This window comes from Podarcis vaucheri, assembly GCF_965113315.1.
Source record: "Podarcis vaucheri genome assembly, chromosome: 13".
NCBI classification, from domain to species: Eukaryota; Metazoa; Chordata; class Lepidosauria; order Squamata; family Lacertidae; genus Podarcis; species Podarcis vaucheri.
Genome location: NC_138751.1, coordinates 4,107,962 through 4,130,550, shown reverse-complemented (window position 1 = coordinate 4,130,550; position 22,589 = coordinate 4,107,962). Strand labels below are relative to the sequence as shown.

The 22,589-nt window shown below is 49.4% G+C and overlaps 1 protein-coding gene and 1 long non-coding RNA gene across 3 annotated transcripts; one reads left to right on the top strand and one right to left on the bottom strand.

Annotated features, from left to right (window-relative positions):
* Positions 1–7,104: 7,104 nt before the first annotated feature.
* EIF5A (eukaryotic translation initiation factor 5A) lies at positions 7,105–22,032 on the top strand. Of its 2 annotated transcripts, none has more exons than XM_082197875.1 (6): positions 7,105–7,251; positions 14,025–14,211; positions 16,988–17,092; positions 17,884–18,015; positions 20,389–20,462; positions 20,626–22,032. In XM_082197875.1, exons 2-5 carry the CDS (start codon positions 14,047–14,049, stop codon positions 20,449–20,451), a joined length of 465 nt encoding a protein of 154 aa, XP_082054001.1. In that variant the 5' UTR covers positions 7,105–7,251; positions 14,025–14,046; the 3' UTR covers positions 20,452–20,462; positions 20,626–22,032. The 2 variants fall into 2 exon arrangements, with proteins under 2 accessions (XP_082054001.1, XP_082054000.1); XM_082197874.1 differs by having other exon boundaries at positions 7,131–7,251; positions 14,022–14,211.
* Positions 8,663–10,995, bottom strand: LOC309518138. Its single transcript, XR_014213347.1, has 2 exons — positions 9,374–10,995; positions 8,663–9,002 (listed from the first exon to the last, which is right to left on the bottom strand). It is a non-coding gene; the product is annotated as an uncharacterized lncRNA (long non-coding RNA).
* Positions 22,033–22,589: the final 557 nt, after the last annotated feature.

Here is a 22,589-nt window from a genome sequence, read left to right as displayed (position 1 = left end):
GTTAAGAACTTTGCTTCAGGGTGAGAACAGAAATCGTGCTCTGGCGGCGCAGCAGCAGCAGCAGCAGGAGGCACCATTAGCTAAAGTGGTGCTTCAGGTTAAGAACAGTTTTAGGTTAAGAATGGACCTCCGGAACGAATTAGGTACTTAACCTGAGGTACCACTGTATATGCAGTCTTGAGGGTCATTTCAGCCAGGGGTGGCCAACTCCCGAGCGACTGCGATCTACTTTTGGAATTAAAATCTGGCAGTGATCTACCCCCCTTTTTAGGGGTTCAGGTCAAAGTTGGTGAGAAAAGTTACGTTTGGGGGGCAACTTTTAGGGGGGAAGGATCCTGAGGAGGGATGTTGATCTGGTGAATTTATAAATAAATAACAATATGTGAAACACTCATATTAGGACACACTGTTTGGCCGCTGTGAGGAACAGAATGCTGGACTACGTAGGACTTTGGGCCGATCAGAAGAGGTTCTTTTTATAATCACACAACCCAGTCAAAGGTGGATAGCAGGTTCCAGCAAAGGAGAGGGGAGGGTGACCGGCTACCCCCTTACGGACACTCCTAGGATCCTCAGCCAAGATTTGCCACTGACAGGGGCATCGAGATGCAAAGGGGGCAGGGAACTGATGTGTTGTTTTGAAAAAGGAAGGAAGAGGATGAGAAATGTTTTACCTGCCAATATCTGCTCTTCAGGAGGGATGCGGGTGGCGCTGTGGGTTAAACCACAGAGCCTAGGACTTGCCAATCAGAAGGTCGGAGGTTCGAATCCCCTCAACAGGGTGATCTCCCGTTGCTCGGTCCCTGCTCCTGCCAACCTAGCAGTTCGAAAGCGCATCCAAGTGCAAGTAGATAAATAGGTACCGCTCCAGCGGGAAGGTAAATGGCATTTCCATGCACTGCTCTGGTTCGCCAGAAGCGGCTTAGTTCTGCTGGCCACATGACCCGGAAGCTGTACGCCGGCTCCCTTGGTCAGTAAAGCGAGATGAGTGCCGCAACCCCAGAGTCGGCCACGACTGGACCTAATGGTCAGGGGTCCCTTTACCTTTATCTGCTCTTCACTATAGGAATGTGCAGGTCTCTGACCTCCTCTGTGTCTGATCATTGGAGGTTTTTAAACAAAGGTTGGATGGCCAGCTGCCAGGAATTACTTAGCTATGATTCTTGCATTACAGGGGAAGGACTAGATGGCCTTTGGAGTTCCCTTCCAACTCCACAATCCTATAATTCTAATCACTTGGCTGATTCCTATTGTCTGATTCACACCTTGCTCCAGCTGCCCCCTGGTGTCTCCATCTGCATCCTGCAAGCTGTAGCTCTAGATTACAGAATGGGTAGGCAAACGAAGACCTGGGGGCCGGATCCAGCCCAATCACCTTCTCAATCCGGCCCATGGATGGTCTGGGAATCAGCATGTTTTGACATGAGTAGACTGTGTCCTTTTATTTAAAATGCATCTCTGGGTTATTTGTGGGGCATAGGAATTCGTTCATTCCCCCACCCCAAATATAGTCCAGCCCCCCACAAGGTCTGAGGGACAGTGGACCGGCCCCCTGCTGAAAAAGTTTGCTGACCCCTGCTCTAGTGTTATTGTATGTGTTCCTGATATTGCAAGTACAGTACAATCGCTGAGACGTTTCATTCATAACACCAGGAGTTTTTTTAAAAAGTATTCAGAGCAATGAATGGGGAAGAGAAGAAGTAAGCAGCAGATAGTAAGGAACTGCCAGCGTGGTGTAGCGGTTAGAGTCCTGGACTAGGACTTGGGAGAACAGGGTTCGAATCCCCGCTCAGCCTTGAAGCTCATTGCGTGACTTTGAACCAGGCGCTGCCTCTCAGCCTAGCCTTTATTGTGGGTTGGGGTTGTGGGAATTAAACGTGGAGGGCGGGGGAAAACCATGTACCTTGCTTTCTTAAGAAACCAGAGGCCTTTCTTCTGGGCATTGTTGGCCAATTGGTGCCAAAGAAAGACAGAACATTCTTTATGTACGCTACAACAGCAGCAAGAATACTTATCGCAAAGTATTGGAAGACACAAGATCTACCCACCTTGGAAGAATGGCAGATGAAGGTGATAGACTACATGGGATTGGCTGAAATGACTGGCAGAATCCGAGACCAGGGAAAAGAGACGGCAGAAGAAGATTGGAAGAAATTTAAGAACTATCTTAAGAAACACTGTAAAATTAATGAGTGTTAAAATGATGTGGCTTTAGAAAGTAAGTGGATTACAGCTGTAAAGATCAAGTTAAAAGAAAAGAAAGGTTAACAACTAGATAAAATCAAAGGTGAGGATTTGCTGAACTAAATATTTGAAATTGGAATGCAGAAAGGGGAGGTATGAGGAGGTTGGTGAAGCAAGTTTTAAGAAAATAAGGATTTGAAATTATACTTGTTTTTTCTTGTTTGTGTTTGTTTTGTATTGTTTGATTATATAATTTGTGAAACTTTAATAAATATCTTTTTTTTTTAAAAAAGAGAACCATGTACCTTGAGCTCCTTGGCGAAAAAGTTGAAACGTAAATGCAAAATAGAAATAAAATATCTGCTTGCTGCTGCTCTCACCAGTTAGACTGGGCCCCTGCTCCCCAGCAAAGAGGCCATTCCATCTGTTCCTGCTTCCCTTTGAAGAAGAAGCAGGAACCATCTGCACTGGGGTTGATGGGAATCTATTATTATTATTATTATTATTATTATTATTATTATTACCCCGCCCATTTGGCTGGGTTTTCCCAGCTGCTCTGGGCGGCTTCCAACAGAACACTAAAATACAATAACCTATTAAACATTAAAAGCTTCCCTAAACAGGGCTGCCTTCAGATGTCTTCTAAAAGTCTGATAGTTTGTTTTTCTCTTTGACATCTGGTGGGAGGGCGTTCCACAGGGCGGGCGCCACCACCGAGAAGGCTGCTTCCTTTAAGACTACAGCTCCCATCATCCTGACCGTTGGTCATGTGGACTGGGGCTGATGGGAGCTGGAGTCCAAACAACATCTAGAGCAGGCTTCCTCAACCTCGGCCCTCCAGATGTTTTGAGACTACAATTCCCATCATCCCTGACCACTGGTCCTGCTAGCTAGGGATCGTGGGAGTTGTAGGCCAAAAACATCTGGAGAGCCGAGGTTGAGGAAGCCTGATCTAGAGCAGGCATAGGCAAATTTGGTCCTCCAGATGTTTTGAGACTACAATTCCCATCATCCCTGACCGCTGGTCCTGTTAGCTAGGGATGATGGGAGTTGTAGTCCCAAAATATCTGGAGGGCTGAAGTTTGCCTATGCCTGATCTAGAGGGCCACAGGTTAGCTGCTGCCACTGCCTGGTTGGGTCACCAGTCTGTTTTTCAGAGGCTGGCAAGCTGTTTCTTGACATATGAGCCACCTGTTTCCATACAAGCTAATCATTATAAGAACCCTGCAGCATAAAAAAATCTGGGACCGGAGTTTGCTTCGTTTCCCTCCTTTCGTGTCACGTCTTTGCAAGCCTTAAGGGCAGGAACAGGGTTTACGTTGATTACTTGGCAAGCTGCTCTGGCAGATTTTCTGGGGTAGAGATGGTTTGAACATATATTTAATTAAATGCACAAGCAAAACAAACAAACAAACAAAATTAAACCTTAACGATTAGCCACAAAAGCAGCAGTACATTATGAAATCAACTATATATTTTTTATATAGTGTCGACTATGTCGGGGCTTTTCAATTTGTGATCTACAGGCCACATGAACTGCTTCCATGAGTTTTACAGGTGCTCCACAAGGTGTGTGTAAAAATGCAGTTAAGAACCATACAGTATTTAGCACCTGCAATTGCAACAGGCTGAAAAATCACCAAATGGTCCACCAACAACCTAAGCAATTTTCAAGAGATCTGTGGGTGGGAAGTTTGGGAACCACTGTTTTATGTGCATCATGCTTTAGAAAGAATTGGTAGAATAGGTTCCCTGGCTGAGGGAGGTTACAATCTAAAACCAGCCCCCCCAAAACAGTGGGGGGGGGAGTGGGGAATATGGAGACACGAGCAGGTAGAATAATATGTTATTATTTTTGCTATACCAGGTTTCCCAAACTTGGGTCTCCAGCTGTTTTTGGACTGCAACTCCCATCATCCCTATCTAGCAGAACCAGCGGTCAGAGATGATGGGAACTGTAGTCCAAAAACAAGCTAATCATGTCTACATTTACTCCTTTGGCTTTCATAGAATCATAGAATCCTAGAGTTGGAAGAGACCACAAGGGCCATCGAGTCCAACCCCCTGCCAAGCAGGAAACACCATCAGAGCACTCCTGACATATGGTTGTCAAGCCTCTGCTTAAAGACCTCCAAAGGAGGAGACTCCACCACACTCCTTGGCAGCAAATTCCACTGTCAAACAGCTCTTACTGTCAGGAAGTTCTTCCTAATGTTTAGGTGGAATCTTCTTTCTTGTAGTTTGGATCCATTGCTCCGTGTCCGCTTCTCTGGAGCAGCAGAAAACAACCTTTCTCCCTCCTCTATGTGACATCCTTTTATATATTTGAACATGGCTATCATATCACCCCTTAACCTCCTCTTCGCCAGGTTGAAACAGAGGTCAGTAAACGTTTTCAGCAGGGGGTCGGTCCACTGTCCCTCAGACCTTGTGGGGGGCCAGACTATATTTTGAAAAAGAAAATGAAATGGATGAATTCCTATGCCCCACAAATAGCCCAGAGATGCATTTTAAATAAAAGCACACATTCTACTCATGTAAAAACAGGCAAGACCCACAAATAACCCAGAGATGCATTTGAAATAAAAGGACACATTCTACTCATGTAAAAACATGCTGATTCCTGGACTGTCTGTGGGCTGGATTTAGAAAGCAATTGGGCCAGATCCTGTCCCCAGGCCTTAGTTTGCCTATCCATGCTTTGGTATGTGAAGTGGGTATTTGGTGGTAGGTGCAAGAGTCCGGAGAGAGCAACAGAGAGGGGAGCCATTGGAAGAATTTCCATTGTTAACGGGAAAATCCGAGGGCTCCCTTGGACAACAACAAAGACACCAACCAGGATAATTTGCAGCAAAACAGCAACCTGTAGGCTTGGCCTTTATTGAACTGTTGCAACAGGGTGCTCCCCTCACTTGCAGGAGAGAGGAAGGACCCAGAAAAATGCTGTGCAAGGTCTTATAAAGACTTTTGAAATTCCCACCCTGTAGATCAAGACCACCCCCAGAAACATCATACATACATCACAGAAAGGAGGGGTTGAGGGAGGGGTTGTGGTGGTAACCTGAGTGTCCCGTCACCTGGCTGGTTCCCCCTTTCCCCCTCCCCATGAGTACTTTCCAGGTGACAGAGGGGAGTTTGCAGTTTCCTGCCCCCAGAGGGAAGAGCTGATTATTGTCCTTTGTTCCAGTCCCATATGCAAGTTCTTTGTGATCTTGATGGTCTTCTGTCTAGGACCATCAGGGTTGGCATAGCAACTGGGCAGGGCTCCTGTGGATGTGCTGGGATGCTGAAGGGGTTATGGCTGGCCTGGATCAAACCTTCCCCATTTTGTAGTCCTTCCTTCATGCGGAGTAAAATAAAAGTGGAACAGTGCAAATCCGATGTATGGTTGCTTTTCTATGAATTTATAACAGAAGCGTAGCGTATGTAGTGTGTGTGAAGTTTGTACAAACTGAATGATTGGTGGGGGTTTCTTGCTACACCATGGGGTGCTGCTGCTGGCTCCTCCTGGCTCCTGTTCTCTAGGAATGGGAGAATGAAAGGGGAGCAGAGGGTGGGATCTGATTTCAGGAACCCTAAAGGAATGGGTGATGTTTACTTTGTTGCCACACAGCTATCTGCAAGCAGCTTCTGATGTCCCTCGTTCTGAAGAATGCGGGAATAAATGGAAACTACTGTATCAGGATCAGGAAACTCAGTCAAGAGGATCAAAGTGATGAAACTAGAAAATTAATAATAATAACATTTATTTATTTATTTATACCCCGCCCATCTGGCTGGGTTGCTCAAGGCACTCTGGGCAGCTTCCAACACAAAAACGTAATAAAACATCAAACAGTAACAGTAACAATCTGACCCAATATCAAAGTCACAGTAACTTTTAAAATAAATAACTTATATCAAAGCAACATTCAACAATTCAGCAGAATCTAATAGTAAACAGTAAAATTAGACATCAGCAAATCATAGTTAAGCAGTTCACACTTATCAACTACAATAAAGAATTACCAATCCATAATCAATAAAAATAACTTAAGCGAGAAAAAAGATGGCAAATGTGAGTTACGGCCTCAGACCTTGCAAATGACAATTTCACTGAAGGAAAACATAGCATAGTTATCCTAACCAAATTACAATGTTATTAAACAGGGAGCTCTGGGTGTTGGGAATGGTGGGTGGCCGATATGAAGTTTTCGCTCTTTTATTTATTTCTCCACCTTTTAGAATGGCACGCGCTTTATTCGGGCACGTTTGAATGGTTGCAACCCGCGGTTGCCTTGGTAACCATGGCGGGCAACCTCTCGGCCAAGATGGCTGCCGAAGACCGCGTGGGAGGCTAAAAAAGGCCAAAGGGCTCGGGCTTGCCGCTCTGCTCCCCCTCGCGCACTCTATGGTCTGAGAGTTTCGGCAAGCGAGCGCAGGAGACCCATGCGGAGCAGACGCGCATGCGCATCTACAAACATTTCCTCGGTAGGGAAGCAAGTCTCATTGGGATTTCAGGCGCAACTCAAACCGGACGGGCAAGGACTACTAGCGCATGCGCAATGGAAAACAAATGGGGGGAGGAGGAACTCAGTTTCTGTGCGCTTGCGCGCTGCATAAGCTCAGTCCCAAACGATGAAGCCGGACGTTTCCTAGTTGTGGTTCTTTCCCCACTCCCAAATGAACATGCGCAGTAGAACCCCACACCGCCAGTCGCCTCGTGAGCATGCGCAGCTTCCTTCGCCCCTTAGACGCGCACGCTCAGAGCCGCTCCGACGCCCCGGCGCCTACCCACGGCGCAGGCGCAATACAGCGTCGGGAGACGAGGCTCCGCCTCCTTTCCTCCCCCCCTTCCTTCCTTCCCTCCCACCCATTGCGGCCGCCCTCGCTTTTTTTTTTTTTTTGGAGCGTTTCCTCCCAGTGCGCGTGCGGCAAAAGGAGAGAGGGGAGAGAAAAAAAAGCGACAGCGCGAGAAGAGGCGGGAGGGAGGGGGGAAAGGGCGAGAGGAGGCGATAAGTGCGCGTGCGCACTGCGGGCTGGGTTGCAGCAGGCAGCGGCGGCGGCGGCGGTTGAGCTCGCGGGCGGGTGAGTTTGGTGCGCGCGGGAGTGTGCGCGCGGGGCTGTCCCGTGTGTGTGTGTGTGTGTGTGCGCGCGCGCACGCGGCGGCGGCAGCCGTTTCGCCGCGGCGCGGAATGAGGGGGGGGGGAAGGGAAGGGAAGGGGAAGCCTCAGCGACCGGCGCCGCCTCAGCCGCGTGGCTCCCTTTCCCCCCTCACGGAACGAGGTGCCGCGCGCACCCTCCCCTCCCCCCCTCATTCTCCTCAGAGAGAGAGAGCGGGGGGGGGAGGAGAGCCTGGCGCCCCCCGTGTCGCGGGCAGGCGGCGAGGCCGAGGCCTGCGCTTGGGAGGCCAGGCCGGGCCGGGCCCCTCTGCTGGGCTGACTCACGGAGCGGGAGAGGAGGGAGGGGGGGGCAGAGAGACGGCGGCGGCGAGTCAGGCCCGGCCGAGGCCTACCTTGGACTGGGTCTCCTCTGGGTTACACTGTGTGTGTAAAGGGGTTCCCATTGGGGGGAGGGAAGGGCTCCGCATTGGGGCAGGATGAGGCCTGGTGTTGCTTTTGCACACGGGGGGGGGGCTCCCTAAGACTTTTTAAAGAAAAATACGGGGGGGGGGCTCCTGGTAATCGGGGTTTGCGGGTGGGCTGTATAACTTGAGGTTTGGGGGCTCCTTTAGCTCTTGCGACTGGCGCGAAGGAATTATTATTATTATTATTATTTATTTATACCCCGCCCATCTGGCTGAGTTTCCCCAGCCACTCTGGGTGGCTTCCAACAAAATACTAAAATACTACCTATTCAACATTAAAAGGAAGGGCCCTTTGATTTGGGGAGGGATCAGGGAAGGGCCAGTGGCCTTTGAGGGGGGGGGTCGCCTCCTGCAATTGCACAGGGTTACGTTTTGGGGTCCTGCACCAGAAGGCATTGGTTTTGGAGTGAGGGCTGAGCGGGAGTAGAAAGAAAGAAGGGTGGTTTTCTTTGGGGAAAGGTGTGTGGCTCCTATATGAAGTCCACTCCCTGCTGTAGGGGCTTTACGCCCTGCTGGCTTTGGTACTGTGGGAAAGAAGGCCTTTGAGGACACGGGTGGGGGTGGGATCTGTTTCAACAAGGGGGCCAGGGCTGCCTTTAGGGGAGGGGAATGGGCGCTGAGGTTCCCGCACTCTGCAAGGGGAGGCTTGTCCTCAGCTGAACTTGGGAAGGTAGGAGATGGGTGTGGTGGGAATATCCCTGGAAGGGCTGCTCTGCAAGAAATAGAGCGTTTCTCCCCCAGAGAATTGACATTTTGCTTAGGGTCACCAGCTCTGCCCCGGTTTACGGCTTAGGATGATGGCTGGTAGGTATCGAAGTAAGGTTTTGGTAGAGAGAGCTGGAATTGCCCGCAGAGGTGTGCATGCACACAAAAGCTTGTACCAAGAACAAACTTACTTGGTCTCTCAGGTGCTATTTTTTAATATATTTTGATTGGGGAGCATTGCACTAGATAAGGCAGTGGAAGGGGCTTCAGGTTAGCTGTTGGGGGAGAATTAGATGATTCCCCACCCTCAGGGAAGGGCTGAGTTAGGGCTTGATGAAGGAAGGGAGTGGTGCATGAGTGGGTTGAGAAACTGCACCAGGTTAGCAGAAAGGACTGACTTCCAGCTGGAGTGGGGTTGAAGGTCTGGTTTGGAGGATCAGTGCTGGGGCAGGAAGATGGCAGTTGGGAATCTCATAGACATGCTGTCTGGTGTTCCTGGCGGGCTGGTTCCTTGGGGAGTGAGCTTTGGAGTGGTTGATGCATATGGCTACCCTTTGGGACGCGGGTGGCGCTGTGGGTTAAAGCCTCAGCGCCTAGGGCTTGCCGATCGAAAGGTCGGCGGTTCGAATCCCCGCGGCGGGGTGCGCTCCCGCTGCTCGGTCCCAGCGCCTGCCAACCTAGCAGTTCGAAAGCACCCCCGGGTGCAAGTAGATAAATAGGGACCGCTTACCAGCGGGAAGGTAAACGGCGTTCCGTGTGCTGCGCTGGCTCGCCAGATGCAGCTTTGTCACGCTGGCCACGTGACCCGGAAGTGTCTCCGGACAGCGCTGGCCCCCGGCCTATAGATGTGAGATGGGCGCACAAACCCCAGAGTCTGTCAAGACTGGCCCGTTCGGGCAGGGGTACCTTTACCTTTACTTACCCTTTGGGTACACACATGAAAGAGTAGTTGGCAGTGTCTTCACCCCCTTCCCTTGCCCTTAGCTTAGGGCTCCGAACTGAGGAGAGTAGCCCTGCAGGAACTGACAAAGGGGTGGAGAAACCCCCTGACACTGAAGTTTGGGCCTTTAAGTATGGAACCCAGGATATATTTTTAAATTCATCAGATTTCTATACCACCCTTCACCTGACGATCACAGGGCAGTTTACAGTGTAAAAGCACAAAAAATACATGCCATAGTAATAAAAACACCCCACCGTTTAAAAGGCCACGGAGAAAGTTAGCGTAGGTTGAGGAAGGAGCTGTTGTGATGAATTCCCCCCTCCTCTTGTAGGTGATGAGAGGGTGAAGATTGGCGGCATAGCTCCAAAGTGTGTGTGTGTGTGTGTGTGTGTGTGTGTGTATATATATTACTGAATGCATGAGAGTATAGCTAATGCATTTTAAAGCTCCTGAATCCCATGAACCATTCCTCCATCTTTGCAGTTTTGTTGGAGAAAGTAGGCAAACTCATTTATGGTTAAGAAGTTGGGAGGGGGAAGATCCTTCTCTCCTGGCCGGGAGGGATGGAGCTCTGTTGGTCTCCCCAGCCGGTTTTGGCCTGGCTTGAAGACTTTCAAGTAGCAGGCCAAGCTGCCTGGAAAGTAGGGGAGGCAGGGAGTTGAGTCCAGGGTTGCAACTTCCAAACTTGTTCCCATGCAAGGAGAGGCAGAAAGGTGGTACGAAGCTGCGTGTCCCTTTGCCATACCAGCCTTGCTGGTGCTATCTCCTGCTTCCCTGGTGTGGGGGCTGGGATCCCATTCACCACAGCACCTCGTTTCCCCTCTGGGCATGGCTTCTGATCCCCTTGAGGATGGCAGAGGTGTGGGCAGTGACTGGGCTTCCATTGAGTAACAGGGACCCTGGGCTGGGTGTGAATGACTGACTGAAAGAGGCCTTTCCTGCAGCAGCTGTCTTGCCGCCGAATCTGTTCTTGGTGACTGGAACCGTATGGCAAGAATTGCTAGGAATTTGGCCCTTACATGGGAAATGCAGTAACTGAATCTCCCATATTTTGCTGGGGGTGTTTCCCCATGGAAATTTAAGGTAGCTCTGAAATGGGGGAGGGAGGGGGGTGCAGAGGCACTGCCGAAAATGTAAAGGGCATTTCTTCCATCCAAATGCTGTGGTAATCCTCCCCCCCCCCTTTTCCCCTTTCCTTGGCCACGTGTGGCGCTCTCTGCAGTGGCAGCTTCGCTGAATCATGCTTGGTGTTGGCAGGAAGAGAGGGAGTCTCCCTCCAAACATGTGGCACGGAGGGCCTCTCTGCCTGATCACTTGGGCTAAAACTTCCTGCCTTTCTCTGCAGCTCCCTCCCTCTTTCCCACTGCTCCTCACGGCGGCGGCGGCAGACAAAAATCGGAAGCACGTGGTGACCTCACAGGAGCAGCCCGTTGCCGCCTGCAAAGGGGCATGTCATGCCGCTTAAGCTGTTGCAGTTAACAGTTGTCCTATTCAATTATCGGAGCGTAGCACGGGTCAGAAGCAGTTTTTGGATGAGGAGGAGGTGGGGTGGCGGTGGCGGCTGGAACTAAAACGAGCTCAGCAGATCTCTGGAGAGGGTAAATGAACCGACATGCTCCTCCCGGCCTGGGAGGGAGTGCCAGGCGGCCATGTAGTAGCTGAGCGGAGCAGCTGTGGCTGCAGCCGCCACCGCCTCTGCTCCGCTTTGTCTTAACGCTAGGGCGAGCCTTGCAGCACCTCCTCAAGAATCCAATCTAGTTTTTCCAGCTCTGATGTAAGATGGGGAGGGTTCCGGACGACTTGGGAGCCATGTGCCTGCACGAAATGAGGCGAGGCCTGGCCTTTGTCAGGGATCTCGTGGCCCGCTGAGAGGCATCCCCAGAGTGTGAGTTGGTAATTTGGGGAGACTTGGCAGCTGGGGGGGGGGGAGTGTGTGCGCGCCTCAGTCCTTTCCATAGTTGCTGAGGGGTCCTTCTTGGCAGGGATTGGGATGTTAATGTGTGTTGCTGAGCTCTACCTGGAGTATCTACTCAGGACCTTTTAAACCTGGTGGGTGGGCATCTGCATGCTGAAGCCATTGCTGTGAGTTTTATTTGTTTCTAAATAGAAGGCAAAACTCCGGAATAGACTTACTGCTCATCACAGTCCTTGGGGCTTAAGGGTCTCACTTGCAAGCCCCAACAAGTGAAGCTTTTTCATTATACTGAGAACACAAATGGTCTTTTTCTCAAATAAAGCTTTCTCTTCCCCTCTCCCCACCCCAGCCCTAAATTACTTTGCATCCCAAGATCTTAAACCCTTGATTTTGTAATGACTTGCATTAGGGAAAGGCTAGCAGAACACCTTCAGACTCTAAATACTTCTGTCGCTTTTGATTTCTTTCTTTTAAGCTATGCTAAATTTCCATAAAAATGCACGAAACAACTAGTCCAGGTAAGTTTCAAAGTGGGGCTGGGGAGGATGAACAGGCAGATTTGATATTTCTCCAAGGCAGGTGGCCTTTCTCGCTTTCCCTCATCTCTGCCTTTGGCTCAGCATTAGTTTAGGGGGCAGCACTTCTTCCAGAGTGTGATGCTCATAATCTGGTGTAGTTTTACTGTCAAGCACAGAAGCACAGAAGCTGGTCACTTCCATTGCTCTCTCTCTCTCGCTCCCTCCCCCCCCCCCCGGCTGAACCTTTGCCAAAATAACTTGTGGCTGCCCAGGCCAAAAGGTATGTGTGCCGGGCAGTTTTGGAATTTGCTTGGGAGTGGGGCCCCTGCCCCGGACATCACACCAGCTTATTTCAGCAGTTGCGCATTCCACATGCTTGAATTAATGGGCGACCTCCGTGCAGTTGGGGCGCCGAGTTGTGCAGAAGTTAAACACAACCAGCAACTCAGGCATCAAGGGTTCCTTTACAGAAGGCAATGTGGAAAGAGAAATTGGTGAACAAAGCTGGTGTGATTTGGGGGGGGACCAAAAGCATGGCTCTGCTCCCACACGAACCCCCAAATGCACTACACATGAGCAGCACAGAAACAGGGCTATTGCAAGGCAGCTGTGCCCTTGTCACAGGTGAGAATTGACTTGGTTGCGCGCAGCGCTGGAAAAATGTCAAATTCCCATGAGCAGGCATTAGATTCTTAGGTGCCCGCCTTGCACAACACTGGAAACTCTGGATTAGTTCCGCCGCTGCTGCCATGGCAGCTTCCTCTTGGCACGCAGAGATTGCAAGCAGAGCTCTGGACTTCCTGGAGTGCAAACTCCCCCCTTTGCAGAGCTAGACAGCTGGATTTTTGGACTCCCTTAATCCTGTCGGCCGTACTGCCTTGGTTCTCATGCTGAGGCGTGTGTTTGTCTGCCTAAGACTGCAGGCATGCAAGTGCTTCCTCGCCTTCTCACATAAGCTGGCGGTGACTTAAGCGTGGAGCCTTATGGCCATGCTTATAACTAGAGAGCAGCTATCAGCCTGCACTTCTCCTCTTGCCCAGAGCGCTGTTAACTGAGAACTGGCTCATCTAATGAAACGACTTGGCCGGCGTGATATTGACAAGCTAAAGTGTTTTACATGGCAAGTGGTTAACCTGTGGAATTCATTGCCACTGGATATTTTGTCGACTCAAAAAACAGTTCAGAGTTTTTGCCATGAAAGATTTTTATTTGGGGGGGCGTTAGGGGCTTTGTGTATAAGCCTTGGTAGCTGAATGTGACCTGAGTGCTTCTTCCGTGACACTTCAGAGGCAGTGGCCGTGTATTTCCTCTCCTGATTAAAAGGAAGGTGTGGTTCTTGGGCTGCGATATTCTTTGACGTAGGCCAACTTCAGGAACTGTTTCTTCTGAAGAGAACCTAGAAATCTGCCAATTAGAGCTGGGTGCAAAAGAAAAAATCTTTAAAAAAAGAGTAGGAATTCTGAGCCCAGGAATTTGTTCCAAGTCTTGGAATTGAACTGAGCTCACATCCCTGCCACACAAAAATCCATTCCTGGTTGCTGTGAGCCTTCAGAAACCTTAATTCAGGAGTGAGAGTCACTTTGTTAGCATAGCTAAGCAACCAGAAATCCTTGACCCTATACTTAAGTTTTAGACATTTTCCAGCGAGGGCATCCGAAGAGCCTGCAGCTGGAATAAGGCTGAAAGAGGGCCCTTGTAGCCCAGCAATTCTTTTCTTGCAGTGACCAAGTAGATTCCCCAGTGGGAAGTCCGCAAGAAAGACAGAGCGCAAAGCAATGCATTCTCTTCCCTGCATATCCAGCAACTGGTACTGAGAAGCTTTGCTGCTTCCTAACTTTGGAGGCAGAGCCAAGCTGTCAGGGTCAGTAGCCATTGTTGCCTCATCCTCCGGAAATCGATCTGTACCTACTTTTTACGGATCCCTGCTGTGAGCACCGTTCGATGCCGAATTCTATACATGCACAGGGTGATCACGGGAACTGCGCCTACCTCATCCATGCCTGCGATTAGCCAGGCATTTCCCCGCCCTGACTTACTCCGGCCTAAAGATGAGAAATCGTCCTGGGCTAAACGTGCTAAATGGATCGGCAGCACCAACCCAAGCCTTTTTATTTTGCAAGATGATGCCGATGAGTTTTCCTAACCTTTCTTCCTTGTCTTTCTCTCCCCCCCCCTCCCCAATGCCCCCAGCAGTTTTCATAACATCTGTTCCACCATGGCTGATGACCTAGACTTCGAGACCGGCGATGCCGGGGCCTCCGCGACCTTCCCCATGCAGTGCTCCGCTCTCCGCAAGAACGGCTTTGTGGTGCTCAAAGGGCGTCCCTGCAAGATTGTGGAGATGTCCACTTCCAAGACCGGCAAGCACGGTCATGCCAAAGTGAGTGTGCGTCGTCGCCCATGGCGGCTGGTTTCCCTTCGTGGTCCTCTTTTGGGACAGCTCTTGGTGTGAATTTGCATGCTTGACTAGGGCTGCCATACTTCCGGAATTTTCCAGATATAGCCAGGATTCATCTATCAAAAATGGTGTCTCGGTGGGATTTTCGAGAATTGACTAAAATGTGTGGGGAAACCCTGACATACAGCAGCCCATGTGTTGATTTTTTTGGCGTTTCCCTTAAAAAATAGCCACAACTCAACAACTTTGGCAAAAAAACCCCAAACCCTCAACATCTTTTGTGTCCGGATTTTCACTTTCTGAAATATGGCAACCCTATGCTTGGTATTCCAGCAGGAGTTTGTGCGTGTTCACGTGTAGCAGTGTTAGAAACTCAGATATATAAGCTAGGGACCAAATTGCTCCTTAAACCAAGGTTACAGTCACCAAAGCAGAACGACTAGTTGCCATTTTGAGGCAAGACGGTTCTCGAGTCTCATTTTTCAAATGATGGACTGACAGTGATTGATTCTTAGTTAAACATCTGGCTGGTTCAGATGACAAACCTTGAGCTAGTTAAGAACTCTGAGAACTTAAAAAAACAGCAGTCCCTTGATCCGGGCACAGTCCACATATATATTGGCCAATCCCTACCAGAGGGATGCTAAGAGGCAGGGGGTTGCTGGAGGGGTAATGGACTCTCCTGACTTTGAAAAGCTGGTATTACCGAATCACATTAATCAGTTTTGTTGAATTAAGCTAAATAGTTTAAGTTGGATTTTGAATAAATGTGCAATTAATTGTTCTGGTTTTAAATTTTATTGTGTTACTATTTTCCTTAGTGGGTGGTGCAAACTGCTATTCCAAATAATGCTTTTTATAGGGTAGGGGGCACTGGGGGTGAGTTTGTGGAACCAAGGGGCTGGGACCTGAAAAAGTCACTGCCTTAGAAGATGGGGTACGTAGCGCAAAAAATGCTAGGAGGGCAGCAGGTCTGGAGAAGGTGCTGGGCTTAGACAATAAGCCTGGAGCCAGAGGGTTAGTTCTTTACTTCCTCTCCCTGTGTCTGTCTGTCTCTCTTTCTGCCCTGGCACAATTTGAACCTCTTGTTGTTCTCTTCTCCACTGCATGCAGCCCTTCCTGGCTGAGATTATTGTCTACATTTATAAACAGCCTTTCTTCCAGTCAGTTCAAGGCAGTTTGCAATATGAAATGCTGAAAAGTAAGGCGCAAGGTGGAATGGAAATGTTGTGTTGAGGCTTCTTGGGTCTGCAAAGCACTGCTCTCTCCTCCGTCGCCTGCGCTGGTCACCTTTCAGCCACCTGACCTCTGAGGCATGCTGCCATTTAGCTTCTCTATCTCCTGAGATCGTTTTCCAGCCCTTAGCCTCAAGGAACGACTTGCTTTAGAATGCGTTGAGAGGCCTGCTTTTTTGCCAAAAATGCAAGGCAACATACATGTTTAATCTCTTGAGCTCTGTTGGCAAAAGTAGTTGTAGCCCCAGACATCTGGAGGGCACTGTATTGAGGAACCCTGGCTAAGCGGTATACAAAAGTACTGTCTTTTTCGCTCTATATGACGCACCAGACCATAAGACGCACCTAGTTTTTGGAGGAGGAAAACAAGAAAAAAAATATTCTGAATCTCAGAAGCCAGAACAGCAAGAGGGATCGCTGCGCAGTGAAAGCAGCAATCCCTCTTGCTGTTCTGGCTTCTGGGATAGCTGCACAGCCTGCCTTCGCTCCATAAGACGCACATACATTCCCCCTTACTTTTTAGGAGGGAAAAAGTGAGTCTTATAGAGCAAAAAATACGGTACCCAGAGTTTCTCAGTCTGTCTTCTGAAGCTGTGTTCTCCTCTCCTGTGAAGAGCCAAGAGACCTGTTTTCTTTGCACGTCCGTGGCATTGTTAAGTCACCGGTAGGCGATGCATTCTGGTGGCTTTTGGAGCCTGTCTGGATGTCACCTGGGCACTTTAGGTTGCAAGGCGTGTTTCCCTGGACTGACCTCTTGGTGTCTGGGGCTAATCAGGTTCTTGGGGGCAACCTTTTGTGGGATAATCACTTTAGTACCTGTTTGAATCTCCCCCTGCCCCAGTCAACGGTTCTCAACCTGAGGGTCCCTAGATGTTGTTGGACTACAACTCCCATCATCCCTGAGCTCTGGCCTTGCTAGCTAGGGGTGATGGAAGTTGTAGTTCAACAACATCTGGGGACCCACAGGTTGAGAAAGGCTGGCTTAGATGGACTAGAAATAGAAACCCCCAAAAAGGGAGGGGGTGTTAAAGTAATGCTTTGAACTTTGTGAAAGTTCAGCCTCTGAATTAGATAACCCGAAAAGTTAAAGGTGAAAGGCTAGTGGAGAATAGATTGCAAAACGTGGCTGTTGGTATTCCTGATTTATTTGTTTCTTAAAATAAAAAGGTAGGTATTGAGTGTATAAATAACCCACACCATACTGCTACTCTAATCTGGAAACTGGAGAGAGGGAGAAAGAGAGAGAAGGAAGGAAGGAAAGGGAAAGAGCGAGAGGCGAGGCCTAGCTGTTGAGGGAGTTTGCAGCTTGACAAGGAGACTGGTGTATGAGGCACAGAGAGTCCAGATCAAGCAGTCTGCCTACCATAGAGAGAGGGACTGCATCATGGAAGGTGTCCCTTCCTGAGACAACAAGGTCCTTTCCTGTTTCCTCCGGCCTTCTCCTGCAGGAACACCTGGGTGCTGTTGTTTTTTTTTAATGTGTCCCTGTTAACATCCTGTCTTCCTCTCCACCCCCACTGTAGGTGCACCTTGTTGGCATAGACATCTTCACCGGGAAAAAATATGAAGATATCTGCCCTTCCACCCACAACATGGATGTGCCCAACATTAAGAGAAATGACTTCCAGGTAGGTGGGTGGAGCTGGGTGGGGTTCACCCCCCCCTTCAGAGATGGGAATCCCGAAAGTAGAGGGTTGGCGTGCACCCGCTATGGCCTGCCTGGCTTGCAAACTGGGTAGACTGCTAGCGGTGGCTGCTGTAGCGAGGATAGGCAAAGTGGCCCCCCCACAGCAGCTGCGGTGGGCAATGGAGGCAGGCTTCTGCCCTTCCAGAGAAATCTTTTTAGCTGTTTTGGACCCTCTCCCTCAGTTTTGAGCGTTCATATATGATTCTTGCTACTGCTGGATGTGCCCCTGGGACTGTTAGTTTTGCCTCTTGGCGTGGGATTGTTCCCTGACAAATCATCTGCTGTTACAAACTTGGGGTGGTTTCAAAAAGGTGGCAGGCCAAGGCAGCTGGAGGAACAGACACTCCTTCCTTTCCATGCCAAGGTGAACAGGAACAGGTTATTATTCTCTGTTAAAATCAATAGTTTCTTTTCCACTATGGCAACTCAAAGCAGCTTTAAAAAACTGCTTGCATTAAAACCTGTGGGGAGAGTGAAATTCACTAAAATATCTCAAACACTCTAAAAGGCCACATGGGCAGTTAAAGAGGAATTTTTTTGCCTGGTGCCTGAAGGTACACAATGATGGCTCCAGGCCAGCCTCCCTGGGGAGAGCATTCTGCAAGCAGGGTGCCACCACTGAAAAGGCCCCGTCCTTCTGTTGCCAAAGTGCTACTTCAGTGAGTTTTTTAAGTCTGGAAGGTGGCCCGATAGCTCAGCGCTGACTGTTCTGCCCTCCTTCCTTTCCTCCAGCTTATTGGGATCCAGGATGGGTACCTCTCCCTGCTCCAGGACAGCGGGGAAGTCCGGGAGGATCTACGCCTTCCTGAGGGAGACCTGGGCAAGGAGATTGAACAGAAATATGACTGTGGCGAAGAAATCCTGGTAAGAGAATACGTCAGGGGCCGGAGGGGAAGGGGCCTGCTGCTGCTGCCGGCCTCCCTCCCTTGGCCCAAGTGATTTGTGTGTTGGGGGGGGGGTGTATTTAACAGCAGCATTCCTTAACCCAGAGAGGCCTGGGATGACAAAGCATGGTGATGACTGAAAAGCAGGGTAGAAACAAGTTAGAATACCAAATTCCAATCCCAGCCAGACGCAGAAATGATTCCATAAGCCTTAAAATTCTATAAGCACCATGTTTTCCCGTCCAGTGTAACATAAGCAACAGTGGGAACAAATTAAGCTTTCAGTTACAGATAGGTAGCCGTGTTGGTCTGCCATAGTCAAAATAAAAAAATTCCTTCCAGTAGCACCTTAAAGACCAACTAAGTTAGTTCTTGGTATGAGCTTTCGTGTGCATGCACACTTCTTCAGATACACATTAAGCTTTGTTAGCTTATTTCTTCAGATACAAATTAAGCTTTGTTAGGGAGGACGTTGCAAAGTTGAGCTGCCCAGGGCCATAGGCAGCCTTGCCTGGGGTTCCCAGCCACCAACTGGGAAGATTTTCTTGCGGGTGGAGTGGAGCAGGCGAGAGAGCAGGCCTGGCATTGATCTGAGTGTGCATAAGGCAAAAATGCCCCACCGCTGCTGTGTCTTTGAGGACATTGGAGATAGACTAATGAAGGAGGAGGGAAAACGGGGCGCTGGCCCTCAGCTGCACGGTGGGGTGTTGGACAGCAAACAGAGCAGGTTTCTTCCCTGCTGCTGCTTCAGGTGGCAGGGCTTGGAGTCAGTTTGCAGCTCAGAGCACCTGCTTCCCTTGCAGAAGGTCCCAGTGGCATCTTCAGGTGGGAAAAGACCTTTCCCGTATACCTGAAGGAGCGTCTCCACCCCCATCGTTCAGCCCGGACACTGAGGTCCAGCTCCAAGGGCCTTCTGGCGGTTCCCTCATTGCCAGAAGTGAGGTTACAGGGAACCAGGCAGAGGGCCTTCTCGGTGGTGGCACCCACCCTGTGGAACACCCTCCCTCCAGATGTCAAGGAAATAAACAGATAACCTATATTTAAAAGACATCTGAAGGCAGCCCTGTTTAGGGAAGTTTTTAATATTTAATGCTGTATTGTTTTTAACACTCAATTGGGAGCCGCCCAGAGTGGCTGGGGAAACTCAGCCAGATGGGCGGCGTATATATAATAAATTATTACTATTATTATATATTTCTCTGCCTGAAACCCTGGAGAACTGTTGCTGCCAGTTAGAACAGGTGCCCGTGAGCTAGGCAGACTGGTGTAACTCAGTAGAAAACCGCTTCTTACGTACGAAACCTGCGGCTTTGGCGAGCTCTCCCCTTCGCCTGGAGGTCCTCAAGCTGAACCCGGATGCCCATTGTGGATCATGCTTGGTCTGGGGCTAACAGGACCTCACGACGGCTGGGCTCGGCTTCCACAGTCGGGAGGCAGCGATGCCTCTGAACGTCGCTTGCTGAGAACCGCAGGAGGAGGGAGGGCTGTTCTCGCACCCGGATTCCACTTGTGGGTTTCCCATAATGATCATCTGGTTGGCCACTGTGAGAACAGGATGGTGGACTAGAGGGGGCCATTGGCAAGAGCCCTCCCTCCCCCCCCCAAAAAAAATAATATTTATTATTTTCAGTAGGTAAACATAATAAAAAAGAGGAGATTAATAATAATAAAGACAAACAAAAAATAGGAGAAAAAAGAGAAAAAATAAAAAAGATACATACAACATATTGCCACTTAATTAATTAAAATTAAGTACCATCTATCTTCAAAAACATAGTACAGTGGTGCCCCGCAAGACGAATGCCTTGCTAGACGAAAGAGTTTTCTGTTTTTGAGGTGCTTCGCAAAACGAATTTCCTATGGGCTTGCTTCGCAAGACGACAATGTCTTGCGAGTTCCTGCTGGTTTCCCCCCCTCCCCCCTTTTCCCAAGCCGCTAAGCCACTTATCAGCTGATCCGATCAGCAGACAAGCCGCTAAAAGCCTCTAATAGCGCTAAGCCGCTAATCCGTCAATGCGCTTGCTTCGAAAGACGAAAAAAACCGCTAGACGAAGAGAATCACAGAACAGATTCTTTTCGTCTTGCGAGGCACCACTGTATTTGACTTCCTCGAATCTCTTCCATCCGAATTTCTTAGTAATTATATGTAGCAGTTTCCAATATCAGTGTTTCAAAAAACCATATCACGGTCCTAATCATCTTACATAACTTTCCTTATCGTACATTTTCTTCTTTGTAAATTTAATCCCATTTTAATCCTAGGCCTAATTGTTTCTTTCAAGTGGTTACCTATCTTTAAAAGCCCTCCTTCCCTTCTAAGCTCTTGATTCTTGCTTGCTTCCTCCCTCCTCAGATCACCGTACTGTCTGCAATGACCGAGGAAGCTGCAGTTGCTATCAAGGCCATGGCTAAATAAAGGAAGCACAGGTGAGTGCAGGCCCAGATTGGAAGGATGCTGTCCTGCTCGCTCGAGATGGAAGGGGAACGTGCAAGGCTTTTGCGAGAGATGGGAGAGGAGTCGTCTCTTACCTTCCTGCCACTGTCACCAACCCCTGTCACCAACTTCTCTTCTTTCTCTCCCACCTTGCAGGGCAGCAGTTTCAACTTGTTATGAACCAGAGAGGATCGCAACCCGCAGACTGTCAGATTTGGCTCCAAACCACCCAAATCTCTCTTTTTTTTTCTTTCCCCCCTCCTCTAAAAAGCAAAAAAAGGACAAAAAAGCAAAACCCTCCCACACCCACTCACTCCCTTTTGAATTAAAACAAAAGAAAAGAAACTTTTTTGTGGTCTTTTTAAAAGCAGAAAAGCTGGACGCTTAATTGTATTCCTTTTGTTATGATTTCACTTTGTTTTGGTCCCCCTCTCGCCCCCGTCCTCCCAGTCCCCCTCCCCTCTCTCAGGTGCTAGTGACACTACAGTTGTTTTCTGGCAAGAGAAGTTGAGAATTTGCACTTAAAAAAAGGAAGAAGAAAAAAAAAGAATAATATTTAAACGGCTAGAAGGAGGGGGGGAAATTGCAGGAGACTCTTGTTGATTTTTTTCTCTCTCTCAAGTTTTAATGCTTTCTGTTAAGATTGGTGGCAGCGCTGAGGAGGGGGCTGCCTTTCCCCCCAGAACGACAAACTGAGTAAAAATTATAAAAAAAATTACCGTTGCGAATTGCGAAGAGTCGCACTCTTAACCCTGTCAAATGTGTTTGTTCTCGTGAGCGTTTTCTGTTGAGGCAACGTGGGAAGGGGAGGCAAGGCACCCTCTGCCGTCGGACGCCCCCCCCCCAGCCCCCGCATAGTGATGGTTGCGGCAATTCGGTAAATTCTTTTGGGACGGCATCCTTTCTTGTGCTTTGGAGGTTAACCCATTAAATGTGGTTTTTTTGTGGGGGCGGCGGCGGCGGGATCACTGCTCTAGTTGCTGAGCTTGCTTAAAACTCCCTTCTTTAACCCCTTCCCTTCTAGAGCACAGAAGCCCCCCCCCTCCCCAGATCTGGAAGTGGGGGGCAGGCGGTGTTCCTGCCAAAGGCACGGAACTCTGCCCCCCGAAATGGGAGGAGAAACCCGCTCGCGGCTGCCTGGCGAATGACACACTTCTTTTTTTTGCTCCTCTCCTCGCCCTCATCCCACCTGGGCTCTGATCCCTGTCAATCATGTTCAAGGACACCCCCCCCTTTTCCCTGGCAACCAGTGCTGTCGCTGCCTCCCTTCTGTCCTTGGAGCTAGCTAGAAAGTCTCTAGCACGCCCCCCCTCCGCCTCAAGCCCTTCTTCCCAGGCTGGGTAACTGCGCATCCCCCACCTACGAGCTGTTCAGGGTAAGGGGGTCTTCTGGGGTAGGTAACAAACTAGGCCCCACCTCACCCGCTGCCCATTTCCTTGGTTCATATTTACTCCCCTCTGCTGTTCACAGGTCAGCGCTGTGGCCTCCTCCTCCTCCTCCCCCTGTTAATCCAACACATTTGTTAATCAACCTCAATAAAAAAAACAAGTTTAATATGAAAAACCCTTTTCTGGCTGTGTGTGTGTGTAATTTGTAAGGGACCGGGGACGGGGGTCACGTTACCGGCAAGTTCATTAAAACTGCATTATCATAGAATTGTATAGTGGGAAGGGACCCCAAGGGTCATCCAGTCCAACCCTCTAAAATGCAATGTACCACCATTTGCAACTGGGCGGCAGCCTCTTCCTGGGGCCGGTAGCTGATCGACATTCCCCAGAAAGGAAGCTCATGGAAGCTTAAGACTATGCACTCACTGCAGGGACAGGTGCTAGATGAGGCAAAGGGGGGGGGGGAGTGTAAAAAAAAATTAAATTAAATTTCAGTTCTGTGTGTGTGTTTTTTTGAGAGCCAGAGTGGTGTAGTGGTTAAGAGCAGTGGACTCGTAATCTGGGGAACCGGGTTCGCGTCTCCGCTCCTCCACCTGCAGCTGCTGGGTGACCTTGGGCCAGTCACACTTCTCTGAAGTCTCTCAGCCCCACTCACCCCACAGAGTGTTTGTTGTGGGGGAGGAAGGGAAAGGAGAACGTTAGCCGCTTTGAGACTCCTTCGGGTAGTGATAA